Raw genomic sequence first — 21,496 nt, 5'->3', positions numbered from 1 at the left:
CTAGCCTCAAGCCCAATATCACCTCTCTTAAAAAAGAACTTAGGATGGAATCCAAATTAAAAAAGTCAACTCAAAATATATTATTAGTCACTCAACGTCATATTCAACCTTCCATGACCCTATTTGGGGTTTTCTTGGCAAAGATGCTGGTGTGGTTTGCCAAGTCCTTTGCCAGCTCATTTTAATAGATAAGGAAACTGAGGAAAACAGGGTTAAATGACATCTCAGTTTCTCCATCTGAAAAATAGGTTTATTAAGGGTCATACAACTAATAAGTGCCTGAGGCCAGATTTTAATACATGAAGATGGGTCTTCCTGACTTCAGGCCCAGTACTCTATCCACTGCACCACCTTCTTAATGTATATGGATGGCATCATACTATGACTTTAGGAAAAACAAGTTAGATGTATCCCTCATCTTAAGTAATCTTTCTCTGATAATATCAAAATATCATCCCGACTCACTGAATATAAAATTCTTGATGATGAAGAAGAAGGAAAGATGTAAACTGAAAAAAAATCTCATAAGAATAATGGTAATGGGGGTGGCTAGATGGCGCAGTGGATAGAGCACTAGCCCTGGAGTCAGGAGTACCTGAGTTCAAATCCAGCCTCAGACACTTAATAATTACCTAGCTGTGTGGCCTTGGGCAAGCCACTTAACCCCATTGCCTTGAAAAAACTTAAAAAAAAAGAATTATGGTAATGATGATGGTAGTGATGATGGTAATGATAATGATAGTGGTGATGGTGATGATTTATATAGTATTTTAAAGTTTATAAAATACTTTACAAATATTATCTCATCTCAACTTCACAGCAACCCTGGGAGGTATAGGCTATTATTATCCCCATTTTACTAAGGAGGAAACTAAGAGACAGATAAGACTTACCCAGGATCACAAAGTAAGTGGTCTGAGCTCATGTCTTCTTGGCTCCAGGTCCAACCCTCTATCTTACTGCATTAGCTGGCTGTGGCCTGAATTCAAAGGTCACAAGGAAGGAAGGGATGAAGAGATAACACTCAAATACTTGGGTCTCTCCTATGGCAAGACATAACTAGCATAAAGAAAGTAATGATGCAAATTTCAGAGGCAAATTTCAACTTGATTTTTTGGACATATTAGTGCAAAGATTTGTTTTGTTTAACTTTATATAGTTTTAAAAAGGAATTGTTTTTCTTTTAGTTGAAGAAAGGAGGGGCAGTAGGAGGAAGAAAGGTAGAGTTCAATTAAATTGAAAAAACAACAAAATTTAATTTTAAAAAGAACTTCCTAATATGTACATTATGGAACACTATTAGAAACCTCGAGGGATGGGAATTCAGGCAAGGCTGGAAGGATTTGTATGAATTGATGCTGAGTGACATGAGCAGAACCAGAAAAACACTGTACACCCTAACAGCAGCATGGGGGTGATGATCAACCCTGATGGACTTGCTTGTTCCCTCAGTGCAACAATCAGGGACAGTTTTGGGCTGTCTGCGATGCAGAATACCATCTGTATCCAGATAAAGAACTCTGGAGTTTGAACAAAGACCTGACAAATTAGAAAAAAAAAGTTATATTATTATGTAATTTCACTATCTCAAATTATTTTTCTTCCTTAAGGATATAATTTCTTTCCCATCATATTCAACTGAGATCAATGTATAGCATGGAAACAATGTAAAGACTAACAAAATGCCTTCTGTGGGGGGTGGGGGGAGGGAAGCAAAAATGGGGGGGATTGTAAAACTCAAAATAAATAAAATATTTCCTAAAAAAGAATGAATAAATTATACTTTTTAAAGAAAAGAAAAAGAGAAAAAACAATAAAATTTAATTTTAAAAAGAACTTCCTAATATGTACATTATAGAACACTATTGTTCTATTAGAAACCAGGAGGGACAGGAATTCAGGGAAGTCTGGAGGGATTTGCATGAACTGATGCTGAGTAAGATGAGCAGAGCCAGAAGAACATTGCACATCCTAACAGCAACATGGGGGCGATGATCAACCCTGATAGACTTGCTCATTCCATCAGTGCAACAAGCAGGGACAATTTGGGGCTGTGATGGAGAATGTCATCTGTATCCAGAGAAAGAATTTGTTACCGTTAATTTAAAAATAAAGCCCATTATCTTATTATATAATTTTGCTATCTCTTATACTTTATTTTTTTCCTTAAGAATATGATTTCTCTTTCATCACATTCAACTTAGATCAATGTATAGCATGGAAACAATGTAAAGACTAACAGACTGACTTCTGGGCGGGGGGAGGGAAGCAAGATTAGGTGAAAAATTGTAAAATTCAAAATAAATAAATTTTTTAAAAAAGAACTACTTCAAATCTGGCCTCAGATACTTAATAATTACCTAGCTCTATGGCCTTGGGCAAGCCATTTGCCTTGCAAAAAGAAAAAAAAAGCTTCAGTTCAGAGTAAACTGTAAACTAAATCTTTATTAAATTAAAATGACTGAAAGAGCTTGCCAATGATTCTGTAGAATCAGAACCAGGAAGAAGCTTTTCAAGTTAAACTAGTAGAACTGACCAGGTGCTCCAATCTGGGCACCTTCTTCCCTTGCCAACTTCAAAGACAGACTGATTAGGTCTCCTTTCAAGTTCTCAGCTTTCAGGACTCCAAGAGGCTCTTCAGATTACATCAAGTTCTGCCAGCACTTGCTGCCTCCCTCAGAGGGCTGTTTTGAGGGAGTGTTTTTTAAACTGCAAAACATTTTACTAAATGTAAGCTAGTATTCAGTCTTATTTACTATTATTATAACAATTCATTATTATTAACATATTATTCCTGCATTTTATTATGTGTTTCTATCATTGGCTTTTTTTCATCTTCTTAGAATTAAGCACAGATGAGAAAATGTATGTAGATCACTTTTCAAGCTTTAAAACTCCACATAAATGTTAACTATTTTAATTTTTTTTCCAGACAACCTCCATTAGCACCTCTTCCTCCAGGATCTCAGAGTAAAATCATTTGTTCTTTGTCTGTCCTTTGTTCTCAAAGAGAACCATGACATTAGGAAGATGATGTCATGACTTGCAAGTAAATTGGATGTAAGTGAAGCAGGGCTTTGCAACATCACCAGCCTCAGTCTCTCCAGAGTCATCTGGGTCCAATAACAAGATAAAGATCAGGATGAATGGAGATGGTTCCCCAGAATAAAATGTTTGTTAATTGACTGACTTGTGATTTCATAGCTATATGTGACTTCATGGTTCATATATCTCCCATATAGTGATCACAGGATCTCCCAGTGTGGAAAAATTCCTCTACTAAAGAAGTTCAACAATTACAGATATTAGGATACTGTGTCTCGACCAGGTTCCCACTGCCGGTATGTAACAGAATTTTAACAGAAAAGTCCTCTGGCACCTCAGGTCCTTTCTAACTTGTTTGTTTTCTACTTTTGCAGACTTTTTTCATCTTAAACTCCACAAATTCAAAGTTCCACCTCCTTGAACACAACTCTCCCTCTCCAATCTATTCATCTTGCCTGGAGTCTCTGCCCCTTCACCCCCTCAGAGTTTACTTAGTTTGCTTCAAGTTGCAACACAAATCCTACCTTCTGCAGGAAGTCTTTCCCTGTGTTTTCTCTTTCAGACCACTCTCACCTACTCTGTATAATTTTCTACATATTCTTATTTACATACTATCTCCCCAATTAGACTAAGTATTACTCGAGGACAGAACTGTGGCTTTTATAACCCTCTGTCCACTCCACCACATAATTCTCATTGCTATTATTTTCTTCTATTAATGGCTCACTATGTCAAGGAGGTAGACCTGGATTGTCTTTTCAGTTATGATCTTAAACATGAACAAACATAAAAATCTCAACATAGAGAGAACACAGAAAATTGTATAGGAAACTAAGTTTCTGCTATGTACAGCTTGTTTGTTTGGATAGGGCATATTATATTAGGTAATCCTTGACTCAAAGGGTCATTTGTTTAAGACTTTGCTCATTGTTGGAAATTATTTACTCAAGACTCCAAACTAATGAAAGGAGGGAAGTTGGTGAGAGCTGCAGAGAAGAGCGATTCCGGTTTTTTGGCTCCCAGTTGAAAAGAGAAGTCAGGAAGGTCCAGAATGTTTTTGTCGAGTTCGTTTCTACCTGAAGAGAATCTGGAACCATGTCTTCTTTCTAGAAACTAGAAGCCAGAAGATCATGGACTCTCTTCTTTCCAACTCTCACCACCCCTAACCCTCACACAGGCAAAGAGCATGTGTAATCAGTCTCCATCCATGAAGAAAGTTTTATTCAGATAGACTTCTGAATTACAACTATAAAGACAACTTTAAAAGGTTTAAGAATTAAATGAGGGTAGGCTAGGTGGCGCAGTGGATAGAGCACCAGCCCTGGAGTCAGGAGTACCTGAGTTCAAATCCAGCCTCAAACATTTAATAATTGCCTAACTTGTGTGACCTTGGGCAAGTCACTTAACCCCATTGCCTTAAATTTTAAAAAAAGTTTTAAAAAATCATTAAATGAAATAACCAACCATAATTCCAAAGAGCCCATGGCAAAACATGCTTCCCAACTCCTGACAGAGAGATGATGGATTCATAGGACAGATTGGGACATATTTTTAAATATGACCAATGCAGGAATTTGTGTTAATTATGTAAATTGTTACAAGAATATTTTATAAATGTGGTTTGGTTTTTAAGGAGGGGAGGGAGTGATGACAACAGGAAAGACAGGAGGATGAGAAAAATAATGCTTATTAAGGAAAAAGAGGAAAAAAGCATCTGCACCTACTCAATTTCCTTCTGCTCTCTTATATATATTTTCCTTTTTAATGCTTCATTTCATCTTCATTCTCATTTCTTTCTTTTTCTGGCCCCCTATTTATCAAGACTGTGCCAGAACAGCAGAATTTTTGACAAAGCCCAACACACTAGAAAGACTTTAAGTGCAAGTCAGAAATGGACTGTGTCTGTTGGAGGACTAATTTAGGAAAAAGAGGTTCAAACTTGAAAAGTAGGTCACTGGCTAATTAATTTTGGGAACTCCTATAACCAGTGAAAACTGTTTAATCTCTGAACCTCAGTTTTCCTGTACTGTCAAAGAAAAGGAAATGGTTGAGTTGATCCCTAAGATCCTTCCCAGCTCTAAATTCTATGATCATATGACCTTATTAAAGTTTAGAAGTATTTGACTATGTGAAGGTAGAAGGAGTTGCAATCTGATGAAACAAAACGATCTTTCATGTCACTCCTCTGTATTGAATCAATTTGTCGAAAAAAGATTTTTTTTATCATCTACTATGTTCTGAGCACTAATAAATTAAAGACAAAAAAAAAATAAAAAGATGGGGAAGAAGGTTGAAAGTGGTCCCTAACCTCAAGAAAGGTACCATGTGCACAAAGAAACACTAAGAAACCTGCAAAAGAAGAGTACATAACAGCTAAAGAAATTTGGGAAATCATCAGAAGAAAAAGTAGCACCTGAGATGTCTTTAGATCCAAAATCATCTTCCTGGATTTTGAGGGTCACCCCCTCCCCAATTTATTTAACAATGTCCAACACCAGTACAGTACTTCCACTATGTCACTTCATTTTACTGTGATGACTCCCTCAAATAAATTCTTGGCTGCTAATTATGATCCCCAGAAAAAGATAGAATCATCTGGCCCCTTTGCTCATACTCCCTACCACCCCTTGCCTTTAGCCTTTCTTTCACCTATCCAAAACTGGCCCATTTTGAAAGTCAACCTCCTCCAAGAAATTTTCCCTAACTTCTTCAACTCAAAATGAGCTATCTTTTGTTTGTTAAAACACACAATCCCATGTGATTCACAGAGCAAAACTGTGAGATGGGTGCTATCATTATTATCCCCACTTTACAGATGAGGAAACTGAGCACCTGAGAGGTTAAATGATTTTCCTTGGGCCACACAGCTTGCAAATGTCTAAGGTAGGATTCAAACTTTAGTCTTGCACTTTAGAATGATAAAATAAATGCTTTATAGGCTCCTTGTTTCCTATATGCCTCTTCCTGACTCTTGCCAAGAACCTGATCTGAAGAGGATTGGGAAAATTAGTTAAGACACTTTTTCCAATACAAACTTGAGCCCCAGTGTGCCACAAACACATACCATCCATGGAAAGGATGGGTTCATGCTGAGAGAACAGTGGTAGCAAGGCTCATATGTAGAATCAAAGTGTTGAAAGCTGAGTTGAAAGCCTTGGTGCAGCAGGGACTTGTCCTTTCTGTGTTGTCTGCATTCGACTTAATTGTTTATATGGCTTTCTCCTTGCAGGGGATGATTTCTCTTTCGCCTGGGATTTTGTTCCTTTAAGCTATTTTGTTCTTTGCTTGACTATCTGTATTTGTAAGTATATGGAGTGAGTGTCTTTACTCCTGTACCTATATTTTAGTCTTTTCCATCCAAAGAATTTTCAAAGAGCTGAATGAAAGGAAAAATATCATAAAATAACAGGATCATGGATTTACAGCTAGAAGAAATCCTACAGTCCAGCCCCTTCATTTTACAGATGAAGAAATGGAGATACATAGAGGCCAAGTGTCTTAATCAAGGACACAAAGCTAGTAAGTATCTGAAGCAAGATTTAAACCTGGATCTTCTTAAGTTGTTTTGAGGAAAGAAAAGAAAGAATTCTTCTCTACCCCCCCAAAAGCAATTTCTATTATCAAACCTAAACTTGGGTTTAAGGGATTACAACCCTTAGAACATTGGCTAATTTATTGGCTCAGTTAATTGAATGAATCCTTTCTCTTTCTTGGCTTATTCATAAAGGTGTTCACACCTCATAAAGGAAAGAACAAGAATAAAACATTCCTACAATCAGTTTAACACCTCATTAATAACTTTTAATTACATTCTGGGCTTTCTATGAGTATATCAACTGTGCATTGAGGGTGGCGGGAACACTCTCCCTTACATTATTATTAACTTGAGAAACATCAACAAAATGAGCATTCTGCCTTCCTCAAATAAAATCCTTCCCTTGAAATAGGAATAGTCAAGCAAGACAAATTTACACAGTGGACATGCCTGAAAATATAGACCTCATTCTATGTTTCTGGTCTAAGGGTCATAGCCTATAGACTAAATCTGAACCATCATTTGTTTTTGTATGGCCAGTGAACTATTTTTAAAGTTATTTTAAAATGTTAAAAACCATTCTTAGTCCCATATCTCATACAAAAAAAAAAAAGGGCAGCATTTGGCCACTAACTGTAATTTGCCCACCCCTGCTCTAGTCCATCAGCCTCATCCAAAAGACAGTTACTGTGCTTAGGATTAGGGATATGAATCCAAGTAAAATAAAAATATTCTCTGTCCTCAGGAAGTTTACCTTCTAATGCCTAATGAAAATATATTTTAAAAAAAGACCTAGCGAGGGAGGGAGGAAGAGGGTACCAAGATGTCAGAAGCACAGCCTGGAAGGTGATGAAATATGGCCAGCATGATTTCTCTGAATTCATCTCTTTTGTCATTTCTTTTTTTTTCCTTTTGTTGGTGAGGGGAGAGAAGGAGAGGAAGGCAGCTGGGGTTAAGAGACTTCTTCAGAGTCACACCGTTTGTAAGTGTCTGAGACCCAGTTTGAATTCAGTCAGGTTCTCCTGACTCCAGAGAGGTGCTCTATTCACCTAGGTGTCCCTCTTTTGTCATTTCTTAAGTCACAATATTACTCCCTTAAATTCATAAACCATAATTTGTTCAGCAGTTGATGAATTTTTTGTTTCCAATTCTTTGCCAAGGCAAAAAGCATATTAGAAATAGTTATATATTTTTGTACAAAATGTCTTATAGCTTTTCCCCTCTGCTTTTTATTTCCTTAAGTAATTTTTTATCTTATTTTGAAACAAAAATCTTCTTTCTGCTCCTTTAAACTCCCCTCCTCCTCCCACTGAGAAAGGAAGCAAAATAAAAAAAGCCTTATTGCAAGCATGTCTGGTCAAGCAAATAAATACCCACATTAACTGTTTCCAAAAGAAATAAGACTCAATCTGCGCCCTGAATTCATCAGCTGTCCTACTGGAAGTTGATAGCATGTTTCATCATGAATCCTTTGAAATTGTAGTGAGTCGTTGGGTTGCTCAGAGTAACTAAGTTTTTCAGAGTTGTTTGTCTTTGCGATATTTTTATTATATGAATTATTTTCCTGTTTCCACTCACTTCACTCTATAGCAGTTCAAACAAATCTTTCCAGTTTTTTCTGGAAAAATCCCATTCATCATTTCTTATGGCACAATGATATTCCATCACCTTCATAGAGTATACGTTGTTTGACCATTCCTCAATTAATGGACATCCTCCTCAGTTTCCATTTCTTTGCCACCTTGAAAAGAACTATTATATATTTCATACATATAATTTATTTTCTTTTTTCTTTGATGTCTTAGAAGTGATATAAGTGGATCAAAGGTTATGTACTGTTTAATAGCTTTCTGGGCATAATTCCAGTTTGCTTTCCAACCAATAACTGGACCCGTCCATTTACTCTAACTACGCAACATTATTTAACGTGTCCTATTCCCTGCTTAGCCATTGTTATTTTCCTTCGTCACCTTTGGCAATCTGATGAATATGAGGTGTAACCTCAAGATGTTTTGATTTGTGTTTTTCTTATTTTCCTTCTGAATTTTTTATTTTGTTAAATAATGTTTATTTTATTTTTAAAGAGAGATCCTCTTTTCTGTCTCTCAAGTCTCCTCCTCTCTTTGAGAAAGAAATTTAAAAAACCCCTGTTACAAATAACTTAAGTGTTTTTTAAGATGGCTGTTGATAAGTTGAATTTTTTCCCTTGAAACTTGAACTGAATATGGCAACTTAATATTATTTATACTTACTTTGATTAAACCACTAGGTGGCGAAATTGGTAGCACGTGGGAGTGAGAAAGACCAAGCTCCAATCTTGCCTTTCTTTGTATGACCTTAGCCTCAGATTCCTCGCTTATAAAATAGGAATGATAATAATTACCTACAAGTTTGTTTTGAGGCTCAAATGAGATAATATATGTAAAAGGTTTTCACAAAATTCATGGAAGGCTTGTTCTTCAGTCTTTTCAATAGTGTCCAACTCTTTGTGACCTCCACTTGAGGTTTCCTTGACAAAAAGATTAGAGTGGTTTGTCTAAGGCCAGATTTGAATTTAGAAAGATGAGTCTTCCTAACTCTAGGCTGGTCACTCAATCCATTGTGTCACTTAGCTGAGCCATAGGAATAATTAGTTTTTATTTTTGTTATTCCTCTTTTGGGAATAACCCTCATTCTTATATATTTATATCAATTTCCTAAATATTTTAAACATCAAACTTTCTCAGAGAAATTTGCTGCAAGATTTTTTTTCCAGTGAACTATTTTCCAATTAATTTTCATGACATTGATTTTGTGTATAAAGTTTTCAGTTTTATGTAAAAAAACTCCAGTAAATATTCTGGACCACCAAAAATTAAATAAAATTGGTATTTCCATATATGAAGTATAAGAAAAAAAGAATTGCATGTGAGACTATAAATCTCTATTGTATATAGTTTGTTTTTTCATTTAAGAATAGATTAAATTCAACATATAATTTTCAAAGTGGTCTTGCTTATCTGTGTTTTCTTCTGGTCTTCCATATGTTCTCTTCTGTTATTTTAAATAATACTAACAAGGACATTTTCTTTTCTTTCTTTTTTTTTGTTTTTAGTATCCTCATCCTTTATCCCTCTCTTCATTCCATCTCTCTCCCAAAAATTATTTGAAGGGGGGGGAAAAAGTAGAATACCTTTGTAACAAATATACATAATCAAGCCAAACAAATCCCCACCTTTAGTAAGTCCTAAAATATATGACTCATTCAGTACCTTGAGTCTATCTCCTTTTTGTCAAGACAGGGGAAGGGAATAATCATTTGTTAATGCCTACTATGTGCTATGGGGCAGTCATGTAGCTCAGTGGATAGAGTGGATAGAGGATATGAGTTCAAATTTGACCTCAGATATTTAATACTTAGCTGTGTGACCTTGGGCAAGTCACTTAACCCCATTGCCCTGCCTGTATATATATATATACATATATATATATATATGTATGTATGTATGTATGTATTAGGACAACTAGATGGCGCAGTGGATAGAGCTGACTTTGGAATCAGAAGGATGAGAGTTTGAATCCATTCTCAAACTCTTGACACTCACTAGCTGTATGACCTTGGACAAGTCACTTAAGCATGATTGCCTCACATTCAGGGCCATTTCCAGTCAACCTGATTTATATTTGGCTACTGGACTCTGGAGGAAAAAGTGAGACTGGGGACTTAGCATGTACCCCCTTCACTCAAATCCAATTCTGCTTGCCATGCCATCACCTCCCTGATGTCATAGTCTTCTTCAAGAATTGAAGATGGTGCAGTGGATAGAACACTGGCCCTGGAGTCAGGAGGACCTGAGTTCAAATCCAACCTCTGTTATTTAAAAATACCTAGCTGTGTGACCGTGAACCTTGCGAGAGAGAGAGAGAGAGAGAGAGAGAGAGAGAGAGAGAGAGAGATGAAGGATAGCCATCATCACTGATAACCATCACCACTGTGTGCTAAGCATTGTGTGAAGCTTTTATCTCACTCAAACCTCACAACAACCTTTCAAGGTAGCTACTATTATTAACCCCATTCTATAGTTAAAGAAACTGAAGCAGACAAAGATGAACATTACATACTCAAGGTCACACAACTACTATGTGGGATAAGATTTGAACTCAGATCTTCCTGATCTCAGGTCCAGCACTCAACTCACTGTACCATCTAACTGCCTCTATGGTAGATAGTTTGTTTCATTATGAGTTCTCAGAAAAGGTGGTTGATCATTGAAATGATCAAAGTTCTTAAGTTTTTCAAAGTTGCATGTCCTTGCAATGTTAATTTTATTGTATAAATTGTTCTGCTTCTACTATGTTCATAATACATCAAGTCACAAAAGTCTTTCTGGGTTTCCCAGGTAGATGTCAAAAAACTCTGGATCTAGAGTCTACAAGGATTTGTTTATTAAGTTCCAGGTCCCATGCTAAGTGCTATGCACTCTCTTTTGGTTTTTTTGGTTTGGGGGGGGGGCGTTGCAAGGCAAATGGGGTTAAGTGGCTTGCCCAAGGCCACACAGCTAGGACATCATTAAGTGTCTGAGGTCAGATTTGAACTCAGGGACTCCTGACTCCAGGGCCTGTGCTTTCTATCTACTGCACCACCTAGTCACACCATGCTAAGTGCTATGAATGAAATACAATCTGGAGAGGGAAAAAAGCATTCCTTACCTTCAAGAAGCTTACATTCTTTTAAAATAAAATTTATTTATTTATAATTTGAACCACATGCAAAGATAGTTTTCAACATTCTTTTTTTTTTTGTAAGATTTTGAATTCCACATTTTTCATGGTCCCTCCTTTCCCTCCCCCCTACCCTTGACAGCAAGTAATCTGGTATAGGATTGTCAAAATATAATAAATTTCTCAAACTATGCTCCTGGTAAAAAAGTTGATTTCTCCAGACATTACTCAACTTTCACTTCTCAGTCACCTTTGGTGCTAGGAAAGAAGTCCAAAATCTGGGTAGATCCTCCTATGTTAATCACAAACTCTGAAAGACAAATGATCAGGAAGCTAGAAAATGTGTCCTGCCCTCATGATGCTTTCAGTTCAGGAAGAAATAACAATTCATTAGCTAGTATTGCATAAGGATGACAGTCTTTAACAATGATTGGGCAACTTAATATTGTGCAACCTTCCTAGTCAGACTTCCAAGGAGGTTAATAATTCCACCCCATACCCCCTATCCTTTGTTTTTGATAAATACTCCCTTCTCTTCCATGGTTAAAAGAGTCATCTTGGACAGATGGGCTCCACCTATAGGTTTATGGTAAATCCTAGAGAATAAAACAACATGTCTAACTTATATTTTCTATCATTTTATTTTAATCCTATATTTTTAAGTTTATAGGTTATACAGGCATAACTATGTTAATTTTTTCATTTTAGTCATGTTAAACATATTTCCATATTAGAATGTCCTCATCTCCTTACCTTAGAGTAAGGAATGCTTTTGTTCAGTTTGTATTTGTATTCATACTGCTTAGCATGGGACTTGGAGCTCAATAAACAAAACTTATAGACTCTAGATCCAGAGTTCTTTGACACCTACAGGGGACACCTGGGAAGATTTGTGTGAACTGATGCAGAACTGAATCAAAACAAAAGGGGGACAAAAAATCTTGAGATTGTTAAAAAAAAATAAAGCATAAAACAAATTTTTTAAATAGAAAATAGTATGCTTTGATCTTCATTCAGATTCCATTGTTTTTTCTCTGGATGTGGATAGTATTTTCCATTACAAGGGAGTTTACATTCTGGGCGCGCGCGCGCGTGTGTGTGTGTGTGTCTGTGTGTGTGTCTGTGTGTGTGTCTGTGTGTGTGTCTGTGTGTGTGTGTCTGTGTCTGTGTGTATGTGTCTGTGTGTGTGTGTGTCTGTGTCTGTGTGTGTGTGTGTGTGTGTGTGTGTGTGTGTGTGTCTGTGTATGTGCTTTTGCAAGGCAATGGGGTTAAGCGATTTGTCCAAGGCCACACAGCTAGGTAATTATTAAGTGTCTAAGGTCGAATTTGAACTCAAGTACTCCTGACTTAGGGCTGGTGCTCTACCCACTTCACCACCTAGCTACCCGTGGGAGTTTATATTCTAATGGGGAAGACAATGCAGAAAAGGAAAAGTTGAAAGAAGGGGCAAGCATTAAGAATTACTTCCCAAATGTGAATTCTTGGTGAGAATGTTGTTGCTGTTTGTCCTTATTTTTGATGTCTTGACTTGCAGGTGAATTGGATTTAAATGAGGCATAGCTGCCCAGAGTTATCAACCACACTCTCTCCTCCAGAATTAATGTAGTCCAGTGGCAAGACAAAAGTCAAGACTACCGGCAATGGCCCAAGATGCAGTAGATGACCTTAACCTTACTAAAATAAGGTCTTTCCCAGGACTCAGTTTGTCTGAGGTAATACCCATTCAATGACTAAAGGTTAGGTCAGAATTAAAACAAAAGATGGCCTAATTTATCATCACAAAATATCTAACCATAGAGTATATGTTTTTGTTTAGTCATGTCCAATTTTTTGCGACCCAATTTGATGTTTTTTGGGCAAAGAGATTAGAGGGGTTTGCCATTTCCTTCCCCAGCTCATTTAACAGTTAAGGAAACTGAAGCAAACAGGGTGAAGTGACTGGATCTGACTAGTAAGTGTCTCAGGTTAGATTTGAACTGAGGAAGATGACTTTTCCTGACACTAGGCTGGTCACACTATACACTATACTATCTAGCTACCCATTACAAGAAGATTTGATCTTGGGTCCTAGATGTCCCAAGTACTTGTCTAATACCATCTGGGTCACCAGAATTGAAAGAACTGTGGGAATTCTGTGAACCAAATTGACTCCATCTTGTAAAACTAAAAAAAAAGGAAGATTCTCCTTCCAGAAAATGTCCATTTTTTGTCTTGGAACTTGGCATCCATGGTTTTTAGTTCTGCCCTCCAGGGTCAAGATAATCAAAAGTAATCTCTTTACGAAAGAAAAGCCCTCCAGGAAAACAAATGGGAGTCCCATAAGACTTCAGTATCAAAAGATATTAACTCTAAAATCCCTGAACATGACAAATCCTTTCCCTTCAGTCTCAGTTTCCTCATCTTTTAAATGAGGTTAGCAACATTGGCACCATCTGCTTTAGAAGGTTGTTATAAAAAGGAGCTTGGTAAAGCCTATAAAAGTGTAAGCCATAATTACTTTTGGTGATTATGCGCTTGGCTAATAACCAACTTGTTTGATTGGGTGAAGAGGAGGCATTAGAAAAACAAACTACTATTTAGGCTCCTAACAATTACTCAATTGTCTTCTCCCTAGCCAGATATTGCGATTGCAAAAATAATAATAATAATAATAGGGGTGGCTAGATGACGCCCACAGTGGATAGAACACCCTGGAGTCAGGAGGACCTGAGTTCAAATCTGACCTCAGACACTTAATAATGACCTAGCTGTGTGGCCTTAGACAAGCCACTTAACCCCAATTACCTTGCAAAAACCTAAAATAATAATAATAATAATGTCACAGGTTTGATGCTGAGTCAACACTGGGGCAAAATGTCCAGAATGTCTAAGGATGAGTCCATAATCACAGACCTGAAGTCATATGGAGATCATCTGAAGAGTGCCTGGGTCCCACCCTCATCTCTTTGCACCCAGACTTGGAGGGGTGGCCAGGGAGAAGAAAAGGTAAGGGATGTTTGTAGCTTCCCTAAAAACTAAACTACTGGAAAAGAAAAATAAAAAATTTTATTCTGAAAAATAAAAGTAAACTACTGGATTCTTGTTTGCCAACACACCCCCATCACAGAACCTCAAAGCCAGAAACACAATTAATTGCCTAGTTAATTGCTAATGCCTATAACTGGATTTGAATCCAGAAAGATGAGTCAGGGAGACCAGTGCTCCAACTACACAATGGAGTGGGTGGGGAGGGGGTGTGCAATCTCATATCTCTACATAAATATGCCATTCCTCAATTGATAAGCATCCTTTTTGTTTCCAATTCTTTGATACAACAAAAAAATATTGCTTCAAATGTTTTCATACACGTATGTCCTTTTCCTTGGTGTTTTACATGTATGAGGTATATATCTAGAAGTGGTATCACTAGGTCAAATAAAAGTAGTTTAGTGATTTGAGGGAGTATTATTCCAAATCACTTTCCAAAAGGGTCAGACTAACATATGCACCACACTTCATTAGTGTGCCCATCTTTCCACAGCTTCTCCAACATCTATCATTTTTCCTTTTTTGGTCCATCTTAAAGATTACAAGATAGAGTTATTTTAATTTGCATTTCTTTTATTATTAGTGATTTTGGAATTTTTTTTAATGTTTGGTTGTAGCCTACATTTCTTCTTTTGAAAACTGCTTTTCCATATTCTTTGACCACTTCTCTATTAGGGAATTTCTTTTATGCTTATATATTTGTTTCAATTCCTTATATATCTTGACTACAAATGTTTCTCATGACAAATCTGCAAAGATTTTCGATTCAGGTAACTTTCTCTTTTAGTTCTCACTGCACTGATTTCTTGGTGTAAAACTTTTCAATACTATGTATCAAAAAAGTATTCATTTTGACTTTTTAGAACCACCTCTCTCTCTCTAGATTTCTCCCTAAGTATCCCTCATCCTTATTTGTGAAAGATATCTCTTCTAATTCCACAATATAAATATAAAGAACAACCATAAAAAAAGAAAGAAAATGAAACTGAAAGCTGTATAATTATAATAATTAAGTTTGGGCCCAGAGAAGAGTTATAAAAATGCACCACCCTTCTATTTTTTTGCAGAGGTTGGGGATTTCAGAGGAGGAACTTTGCCCCAACTGTCAGACCTGTTTGGTGTATTCATTAGGTTTTGCTGAATTGCTTTTTTTTCTCTTTGTGTTTTTTTTTAATTCATTGTTACAAGGGAGGGAGAGATCATTGGGCAAAGGAGAGGGAGAAACAATTAGGAAATAAAGGATAATGTGAAAGAAAATTGATAAAAATCAATTTTCAAAGGTGGTTTTTTTGAGGGAAAAACTATTTTCCAACAGTCTTGTTTTACGGTTGGGGTAATCTGATCTTTAGGGAGAGGAAGTAACTGTGCTAGCATCCCACAACACTAAAGTTGGGAACTAAATCCAGTGACTGGAGGTAGTCAAAATAAACAACCTCTAAATGGGACACAGTCCTGGACAAGCAGAAGAGCCAACATTTGACCATACCATAGTACCCAATTGGTGAATTTTTTATTGTGTCACAGAATCCAGACCTGAGAAGTCATGTAGTTCAATTCCTCTTTTTCCAGATGAAGAATATAAAAGCCCAGCATCATCCAGGTAGAATTATAAATCATAGATTTAGATCTAGAAGAAACCTTAGAAACCATATTATATATTTGAGAAAACTGAGGCCCACAGAATTGAAATGCCCAAGATCACACAGGTCCTAAGTAGCAGAACTAGGATTGAATTACATTTCCTTCCATCAAATCCAGAATTTTTGCCCTGAGAGGGAATCAGAAGGATCTTGGACTTAAAACCATTCAATCTCTCTGACCTCATATCTGTAAGATCCTACTCAAAATGAGGCCTCTCTGAGAACCTTGGTGGTGGGTAATCTTTGCCCAGCCCCTGTCTGGCATAGATGTCAATCTGTGTTCTCAGTCAACTGCTGTAGCTCAGAAAAAATTGATCTCAGTCTGAAAGACCTGACCTCTTAAGTCAAGGCCCTCTGTTAACTTACAACTGACTAGGTCACAGTGACCCAGAACTAGACATTGAACCTCTCAATCTCCTGAATAATTCCTGAAGACTACAAGTTGCAAAATAGTTGCTGATTTACATTAGTAGAGGCAATTCTCTCACCTAGGTCACTCCAGAGATGGCAGTCTTAGTATTTAGAATTGGTACCCTCAAACCCAGTCAACCAAGTCACAATCAAGTCCAAACCATAAACAAACAAGCAAATAAATGGACAGGTAGATATCTAGACACTTATAGATAGATGGATGGATGGATGAATGGATGGATGGATAGGTAGATAGATAGGAAAGCCTATTTCATAGAGTTGCTGAGAAACTCAAATTAGAAAAAGCAGCTAGGTGGTGCAGTGGATAGAGTACCAGCAGTGGAGTCAGGAGGACCTGAGTTCAAATCTGACCTCAGTCATGTAATAATTACCTAGCTGTGTGATTATGAGCAAGTCACTTAATCCCACTGCCTTGCAAAAAAAAAGTATATGTAAAGAATTGCATAAATATCACTTATCATTACTAATATCTGAATCCTGAGACAGGGAAAAATTTGAAAGTCAAGAAATCATCTCATATATTTTAAAAGTTCTCAGTACTGGGGAGAGGGGTGCTCATTTTCACCCTAGAAGTTTTTAGAATGGCTATATTGACCATTGGTCCAGTCCCATATTCACGCTCTAATCAGCAAAGCTGATTATAACCATTGTCTCATGGAAGCTAGATACTTTCTATGTTATAAAAGTGATGCATTAAAAGAACTGGCATTGAATATAATATTTAAAAGTTTTCAGGACATTTTATGCACCTTTTCTTGCTTAAGTTTCACAAGTATTATTGTCCCTCTTTTACAGATGAAGAAACTGAGACTCAGTCAAGTGAACAAGCCAATGGTTCTCAAAAGGACTTGTCCATGACAGTAAGGATCAAAGGCAAGATTTGAACTCAGTTCTTCCTAATACCACCTCCATCATATTCAGACCACAAACCACACTGCCTTTTCAGGTTCAATGAGACCACATTCAAGAAATGTATGCTCTTCCTCATGAAACACTGGAAAAGGGCTTAAGATTTGGGAGTCAGAGAACCAGAGTTCAAATATTGACCTGTTCAGTCTTGAAGAAGACACTTAACTGTTCTGTTTCTCAGTTTCCTCATTGTAAAATGATAGAATTATCTTAATTGGCCTCTAAGGGTATCTTCCAGCTCTAAATCTGTGATCCCCTTATCTGCAGCACAGATTTGGTAGCTATATCTGACAGTTAATGATAATAGAAGCAGCTCTGGGCTTGCAGCTGGGATGAATGGAGGCCAGGTCCCTCACTGTAGCCAGGAAGTCAGCAAGATCTGGTTTCAAATGCCTCCTCAGACACTTTATGATTCTGGGCAAATCCACTTAATTTCTATCTTCCTTAGTTTCTTTATCTGTAAAATGGGGATAATATACCACCTACATTAAAGGATGTTGTAAGGACAAAATGGAAAAATGCGTGCAAAAATGCTCCAGAAGTCTTAAAATGCTTTCTTTATACTATTATTATTATCATCATTATAAATATTATCATTACACTGTTAGTAGTGATAATTACTATAAGCCTTACAGAATAGTTTTCAACATAACAAGAAATAAAATTTTTTTAAATCCGTAATTTACTTTTTTAAATTTATTTTTACATTATTTTTATAAATTTTGAAATTTGAAAAAATCCAAATTCTCTCATTTTCCAGTCCCTCTCCCACTCATAGAAGTTGTCATATGATTTCAATTATACATATAAAATCAGGAAAAACATATTTCCATATTAGTCCTTTGCAAAAAAAAAGGCAAGAAAAATAAAGTAAAAAATATATACTTCAATTTGCCCTCAGAATTCATCAAATCCCTCTCTGGAGATGGATAGTATTTTTCACTGTTATAAATGGCTCATGAATACTTAGTCCAGAGTGATTAAAATGGTTTTTTTATTAAGATATCTTAACAAAATGGCACACTTCTCTCTAGGTGAAGGAGGGGTGAGGAAATCCCAAAATGCTAGGTCTTTTATGCATTTTGCAAGGCCCTGTTGTTGCCCCTTCATGCCAATCATAGGCTGGGGTCTCAATCTAATTGATACATTGGTCCCCCTACATTTCCCCTAATGAGCAAGAACAGTTATCTCCTTGAGCATGTGCAAAGAGAAGGTCAAAACCATAAGATACTTAGAAATAGGTGGGGCAATCTCATCAGTTTTTGATCAAAGGGAGGCTAAAGCTTTTATCTTAACTCAGTACCTGCCCATAGGCAACATAGTCACTCTAGTCTTTGAAATGTAAACTAACAATTCTCCCCTCACTTTCTTGTGGAACCTAAATACCCCATATTCCTCACATTAACCATGAGTCCTTTGGAATTTGCATTGATCAGATTAGCCAAGTCTTTCACAGTTGATCATTGTTATAATATTACTATTACTATGAACAGTCATTTCTTAAATCTGCTCATTTCACTTTACATGTCTTCACAGATCATGTCTTCTCAGGTTTTCCTAAAACCATCCTGCTCATCATTTCTAGAATGCCATCACAATAAAAAAAACACTATAATTTGTTCAGTCACTAGGGCATGATGATACCTTCATCATGAGAACATTCCTTCAGTTTCTAATTCTTTATCAATGCTAGGTGGTACAGTGGATAGAGCATCGGCCCTGGAGAAAAGAGAACCCCAGTTCAAATCTGGCCTCAGACCCTTGATATTTACTAGTATGTGACCTTGGGTAAATCACTTAATCCTGATCGCTTCACATCCTGGACCATCTCTAGCTTTCCTGATTCATGTCTGACCATTGGATCCAGATGGCTCTGGAAGAGAAAGGGAAATTGGTGACTTAGCACAGTACCCCATCATTCAAATCCAATTCACTTACTTGTCATGGCCTCATCTCCCTGATGTCATGGTTTTCTTTGAGAAAGAAGAACAAACAAAAAAAGGACATCAATTCTTTACCACCACAAAATAAGCTGCCATAAATATTTATGCATATAGGTCCTTTTCCATTTTCTTTGATCTCTTTGGAATACAGAGCTAGTAGTTGTATTGCTGGATCAAAGGGTTTGCATAGTTTTATAGCCTTTTAGGCAAGGTTCCAAATTGTTCTCAGGAATGGTTGAATTAGTTCACAATTCTATCAACAAATATATAAAACTTTTAATAAGCATTATCTCAATTGAACCTCACAACAATTCTAACCATTATCATTTCCATTTTAGAGAAGAGGGTCCAAGAGACTAGGTGATGAGCTAATTAAAATCAAAGGCAGGATTTAGGCTCAATCTCCAAATGTATAAAATGAGAATAATAATGATGTCTCTACAGAATGGAGAATGATAGCTTTGCCCCACCCCCATCTGGCACAAATAGGAAGAGGCTCTGCTCTTTGGGGGCTCTAGATGAAGCCCTCCATCCATGATGCCACCACTCCATCCTTCCTGCTCTCCAATACCATATGTCAGCATATTCTAGTCCCCAGTCCCATATTCATATTTCTCAGAGATTCAACCAAAGAGGGGTTGGCTCTCCATGATTCCATCATCACTTAACAGTCTTACATTAGAAGTAGGGCTTCTGGGAGGTCACAGATATGTTAATGGTTCTGCAGCCTTAAGCTTCTGGAGCTGACAAAGAATACAAGATTCCCATACTTGTCAGGTAGGAGTTGGGCAAGATCTGTAACACTACTACAGTTGTCACTTTGTGCAGTTTTGTCCCACTGAAGTTTCTCCCTTGCCCTGGGGAAAGGATTGGCAAGGCTGGGATGCCAAACCCATATAATGACTCATCCAGCACACCCCTTGAAGATGAGTTGGTAAGGTCAAAAAGATGGTTGGGATATGGGTCTTTGCTTTCTTGGTGTTTATTTTTCCAACCATTCAACCAACCCAGTGTTGAGATTGTCCTCTCATTTCTGGGGAGGGAGAAAGAACAAGCTCCATCATGCCCAGGTGAGCTGGGACCTGAGTAAGGACGCTTGGTCCTTGACTCATACCAACAAATGACCTGCAATTTTTGCCTGATGTCTCTGGAGTGCTTAGCCTAGGCTCCAGTAAACAATCAATGGTCTGCTGAAATATTTTTCACTTTTTTTACAACTAAGGAGGGAGATCCCAGGACAGGAGCAGGGAAGCTCATGTTTAAAAATGGCATAGCTCATGTTCTCTTATCCTCATACAATAGGAGCTATTGAAAAGCATATATCCCTCAATGATAGCAGTAAGGATATTTTAGGTTAGTGTCATCCTATTATGTGGAAGGAGCAGAGAAGCAGGGGGTACTACTATTACTACACATCCCAGACATGTGAATCCCTGGACACAGTCAGTATAGAGATTTAGAACTGGAAGAAACCTTTGAGATAGAGCATCTAGACCAACGATTTTACAGATGAGGAAACTAAGGCCCAGAAACTTGCTCAAGAGCATGCAATTAGTGACGGCTACATCCTTGAGCATCTTTGGTACAAAGTCCTAGAATTCTCATGTCTAGGGTGCCAGCAAGTTGTACTGCCCTGCCCTCCGCCATAAACATAAATCATACAACTATCCCTTAACCCATCAATAAACAATGAGCTATAACTAATAAATGTTAGCTTCCATATGCAAGAGAGAGGCAGTGCTATCTAACGGATGGAGTCAGGATTCCAGGCTTGATTCCTAGTGGCTATGTGACCCTGGGCAAAGTCTGACATGTTGCTGCTGTTGTTTGGTCATTTTCTTTCATGTCTGACTCTTTGTGGCCCCATGTGGGGTCTTCTAGGCAAAGACACTGGAATGATTTGTCATTTCCTTCTCCAGCTCATTTTACAGATGAGGAAACTGAGGTAAACAGAGTGAAATGACTTGCCCAAGGATACACTGCTAGTAAGTATCTGAGGCTGAATTTGAACTCAGGGACACATAATAAGGGCTTAAGAGTCAGCAATTGACTGGCAAGTTCTCAGAGTTCTAGATAACTCTCTAAGACTGGATTTAGAGAAGCTGTTGACTAGAGCTGAAAGAATTTATCTGTAAATTTCCAAGGCCATTGAAATCACAGGTTTGGTTTCCCTCTCTGTCCCCTCCTTTTGAGGAAGGTTCAATAATAGGCACTAGCACTACCAAGAGTGAAAGAGTCCCTGCCTTCATTTCCCAAGGGGATCT

The 21,496-nt window shown here is 37.3% G+C and overlaps 1 protein-coding gene across 1 annotated transcript in view; it reads right to left on the bottom strand.

Annotated features, from left to right (window-relative positions):
• Positions 1-1,153, bottom strand: part of HNF1A (HNF1 homeobox A) — a 60,488-nt gene extending 59,335 nt beyond the window's left edge. The window contains exon 1 of the mRNA XM_074206036.1: positions 894-1,153. Within this exon, the coding sequence (XP_074062137.1) occupies positions 894-925 (32 nt within the window). The 5' untranslated portion in view covers positions 926-1,153. The remainder of the gene's footprint in view (positions 1-893) is intronic.
• Between the last annotated feature and the right edge of the window lie 20,343 nt (positions 1,154-21,496).

This window comes from Macrotis lagotis, chromosome X (genome assembly GCF_037893015.1).
Source record: "Macrotis lagotis isolate mMagLag1 chromosome X, bilby.v1.9.chrom.fasta, whole genome shotgun sequence".
Taxonomy (NCBI): domain Eukaryota; kingdom Metazoa; phylum Chordata; class Mammalia; order Peramelemorphia; family Peramelidae; genus Macrotis; species Macrotis lagotis.
The sequence above is the reverse complement of the archived record's forward strand: the minus strand, read 5'-3'. Positions and strand labels throughout refer to the sequence as shown.